The 4,101-nt window shown below is 65.7% G+C and overlaps 1 protein-coding gene across 1 annotated transcript; it reads left to right on the forward strand.

Annotated features, from left to right (window-relative positions):
• Positions 1 to 142: 142 nt before the first annotated feature.
• CLCN2 (chloride voltage-gated channel 2) lies at positions 143 to 4,101 on the forward strand (the record flags this gene model as incomplete). Its single annotated transcript, XM_026854969.1, has 13 exons — positions 143 to 551; positions 629 to 706; positions 819 to 897; positions 1,499 to 1,624; positions 1,693 to 1,777; positions 1,896 to 1,997; positions 2,082 to 2,166; positions 2,244 to 2,399; positions 2,779 to 2,848; positions 2,984 to 3,094; positions 3,330 to 3,543; positions 3,641 to 3,774; positions 3,878 to 4,101. Coding segments are annotated over exons 1-13 (1,869 nt in total), but the record flags the coding sequence as incomplete, so codon positions are not given.

The following is a 4,101-nucleotide window of genomic DNA, read 5'->3' on the forward strand; positions in this document are numbered from 1 at the left end:
GTGGCCCCTCCCTGGGGCTGTGGGTTGGGAGCAACCTGGGTGTCCTCCTGGGCTACGGGGTTGGGAGTCCTGGAGGTTTTCCAAGGGGTATGGGGTGGTCTTCAGAAGGTCTCCTGTGTGTTAAGGGCTGGATGTCCTCCTGGGCTATGGGGTTAGTGGTCTTGGGGGTCTTCCTAGGGCTAAGAGCTTCAGAGGGTCTCCTGGGGGCTACAGGATTGGAGTCCCTGCAGGGCTATGAGTTGAGCTGTCCCCAGATGGCCATGGGGCTGTTCCTGCCAGCTGTGCTGCGGGGAGACGCGTCTCTGGGGTCTCCCTGTGGCAGTGGGGTGTGGCAGAGCATCAAGGATTCCCACACACACAACTACAGGGCAGGGGCTCCCCAGTGTGCCCCCTCCATGGCTGTCCCCACGGTTCCAGGCTCGGGGATCCCTGAGATGAAGACCATCCTGCGGGGCGTTGTGCTGAAGGAGTACCTCACCCTCAAGACCTTCGTGGCCAAGGTGATCGGGCTGACGTGTGCCCTGGGCAGCGGCATGCCCCTGGGCAAGGAGGTGAGGGCAGTGCCCGGGGCAGGGCGGGCAGGGGGCTGGGAGGGGCACTGTCCTCAGCCACCCCGCTGTCCCCACAGGGTCCATTTGTCCACATTGCCAGCATGTGCGCAGCCCTGCTCAGCCGCTTCCTCTCCCTCTTTGGGGGCATCTACGAGGTGAGCAGCGTGGGCTGGCCCCGGGGGGGGGCTCCACCTGTGCCCCCTAGCAGGTTTGGCAGTGCCAGGGGCAGAGGAGAGCAGTGCCCGCCCAACCCCGTTTTGTCCGCAGAATGAGTCGAGGAACATCGAAATGCTGGCTGCTGCCTGCGCCGTCGGTGTCGGCTGCTGCTTCGCTGCCCCCATCGGAGGTAGGGTCACCCTGGGCCCCGCGCACCCCCACGCACCTCCTGCCCGGGCACTGGGGTCCACCCGGCAAGGCGAGCAGGACCCCCAGGACAGCTGGCATGGGAGAGGACAGTGCCGCTCAGCGGGGAGGAGGAAGGGAGGAGCTGGCAGCGTCCTCCCAGAGGTGTAACGTCTGCTCTCATCCTCTCCCCTGCCGCCCTGTGCTCCAGGGAGCTCCCTGCTCCGGCCCCGCTGAGCCCTGCCCGTAGGTTGGTGACATGTCTAACTCTTCCCTTACCCTCTGCCTGCTGCGCTGCCCCATTTGTCTGTCCATCCAGCTGCGTGCGCCCACCCCCCAGCACCGCCCGCCATGTCGTTGCTCACATCCTCGCACTGCCCTCTTGCTCGTGCTGAGTGCTGCTCCACCGTGCCCACTGCAGCCAGCCAGGGACCGGCCACACGCTTTGCCAGGGAGGCCCCTGAACTGCCCCATAGCGTGTCCGTGGGCCTGGCCGGACCCCCGCGGGCCATGCACGAGCGTGGGCTCGGGGTGGGAAGCATGCCAGGCACCAGGGGCCAGCCTGGATTTCGCCGCCTCCCTCGTGTGCTTCCCCCCGGTGCCAGGTGTCCTCTTCAGCATCGAGGTGACCTCCACCTTCTTTGCCGTCCGCAACTACTGGCGCGGCTTCTTTGCTGCCACCTTCAGTGCCTTCATCTTCCGCGTCCTCGCCGTCTGGAACAAGGATGAAGGTACCTCCACCGGGGTGGGGAACAACGGGAGGTCTCACACAGCCCCCCTGACCCCCACTGTCCCCCAGAGACAATCACGGCGCTGTTCAAAACCCGCTTCCGCCTCGACTTCCCCTTTGACCTGCAGGAGCTGCCCGCCTTCGCTGTCATCGGGTGAGTACACCCACCCTGTCCCGTGGCCCTGGGTGGCAGTGGTGGCGATGGTGTCATCCCATGGTCCCGGGGTGGTGGCAGGAGGACATGTGGGTGCTCACACCTTGCCTCTGCCCAGGATCGCCAGTGGCTTCGGGGGCGCGCTCTTCGTCTACCTCAACCGCAAGATTGTGCAGTTCATGCGCCGCCAGAAGACCATCAACCGCTTCCTCATGAAGAAGTAGGTGCCTGGCGGTCCTCAGCACTGGGGAGGTGGAGCCAGGGCTGCACCGACGTCACTCCCTGCCCCGTGCCACCCCGCCAGGCGCCTGCTCTTTCCTGCCCTGGTGACGCTGCTCATCGCAACGCTGACCTTCCCGCCCGGCTTTGGACAGTTCATGGCCGGTCAGGTACATGCCATGGGGTGGCACACTGGTCCCCACCCCGGGGCCACCACCAGCCCCAGCTTACACCCACCCATCACCAGCTCACCCAGAAGGACACCCTGGTGACACTCTTCGACAACCAGACGTGGGCCAAGCAGGGGCTCAGCGATGAGTTTGAATATTTGGGCATCCTGGAGGCCTGGCGCCACCCCCGCTCCAATGTCTTTGTCACCCTCGTCGTCTTCATCCTTATGAAGGTGGGTGCCTCCTGCCCCTGCCAGTCCCGGGGCGCTGCCAGAAGCCTCTGGGAAGGGACTCCTGAATGTCGCTGGGGAAGTGCTGGGTGGTTGCCAGAAAGGCGGCACCAGGAGGCACTGGGTGGCTGCTCCCAGAGGCCACCAAGGTGTTGGCTGGGTGATGCAAACATGCCATCAAAGAGATGCTGGCTGGGAGCCACTGAGGTGCCAGCAGCAGGTGCCGGCGGGGTGCCCCCAGGTGCCACTAGGGAAGTCCTGGCCAGGTGCCACCAGGGAGGTGACGGCCCCATGGCACAGTACAGCAGCTCCATGGCAGCCAGCTGTGGGGCACAGCAGGGGCAGGAGGGACAACTAACAGGTGTCTGCATCCCCAACACAGTTCTGGATGTCAGCCTTGGCCACCACCATCCCAGTGCCCTGCGGAGCCTTCATGCCTGTCTTTGTCATCGGTGAGAGCCCGTACCCCGATGGGTGTCCCCAGGTGTCCCTTTCCCCGGCAGCACTGGGGTAGAGGAGAGGGCATGAGTCCGGGTCGGGTGTCAGGAGAGTCCCTGTGCCCGATCCCAGCCCCTCTCTGCGGGCAGGGGCAGCCTTTGGGCGCCTGGTGGGGGAGAGCATGGCAGCCTGGTTCCCCGATGGCATCCACACCGACAGCAACACCTACCGCATCGTGCCAGGGGGCTACGCCGTGGTGGGTAAGCACCGGGCCGGCACGCGGACACCATGGGGGCATCACTTGATGCTCCAAAGGAGCTGGTGGGTTCCCCAGGGCTGAGGTGGTGCCCCCAGGGACTGGGGGTAACAGCACCACTGGGGATGTCCCCGGGAGGTCCCAAGAGCTCTGGGGGTGGTGGATGCTCCAGGGGTGGGGACCCAGCCTGGTTGGCAGCACCTGACAGCAGCCCCCGTGTCTCCTGGCAACGGACACAGGGGCGGCTGCACTGTCGGGCGCTGTCACCCACACGGTGTCCACGGCTGTCATCGTCTTCGAGCTGACGGGGCAGATCTCGCACATCCTGCCTGTCATGATCGCCGTCATCCTGGCCAACGCCGTGGCCCAGAGCCTCCAGCCCTCCCTCTATGACAGCATCATCCGCATCAAGAAGCTGCCCTACCTCCCTGAGCTGGGCTGGGGCCACCACGAGTGAGTGTGCGGCCCCTGCCCTGTCCCCAAGCCCTTCACCAGGCACAAGAAGAGGGGGTGGCATCACTCTGAGGCCACCGTTACCCTCCCTGAGCAGGAAATACAACGTGCGGGTGGAGAACATCATGGTGAGGGACATCCGCTACATCACCCTCAACTGCAAGTACCGGGACCTGCAGCACGTCCTGGTCAGCACCAAGATGAAGAGTTTGCCACTGGTGGAGTCGGCCGGTGAGACACAGGCTGGGGGCAGTGCTGGGGGCTGGGATGGCCCAGGGAGGGGACAGGTAAAGGGGTGTTGGGAGCCAACACAACCCCCCTGTGCTGCCGGCAGAGTCCATGATCCTGCTGGGCTCCATCGAGCGGGCGCAGGTGGGGGCCCTGCTCAGCCACCAGCTCAGCCCCCAGCGCCGGCTCCAGGCCCTGCGGCAGAAGGCGCTGGCCGAGGACGGGCACCAGCTCTCCGATGCCAGCATCCGCTTCCAGGTGAGGGGGGCAGCCGCCTCAGGGGATGCCTGGCCAGGGTGCCCCCCGCCACCATCTCCCCACCACCCCGTC

The sequence above is a fragment of the Athene cunicularia genome, assembly GCF_003259725.1.
Source record: "Athene cunicularia isolate RWA chromosome 9 unlocalized genomic scaffold, athCun1 chr9_part1, whole genome shotgun sequence".
Taxonomy (NCBI): domain Eukaryota; kingdom Metazoa; phylum Chordata; class Aves; order Strigiformes; family Strigidae; genus Athene; species Athene cunicularia.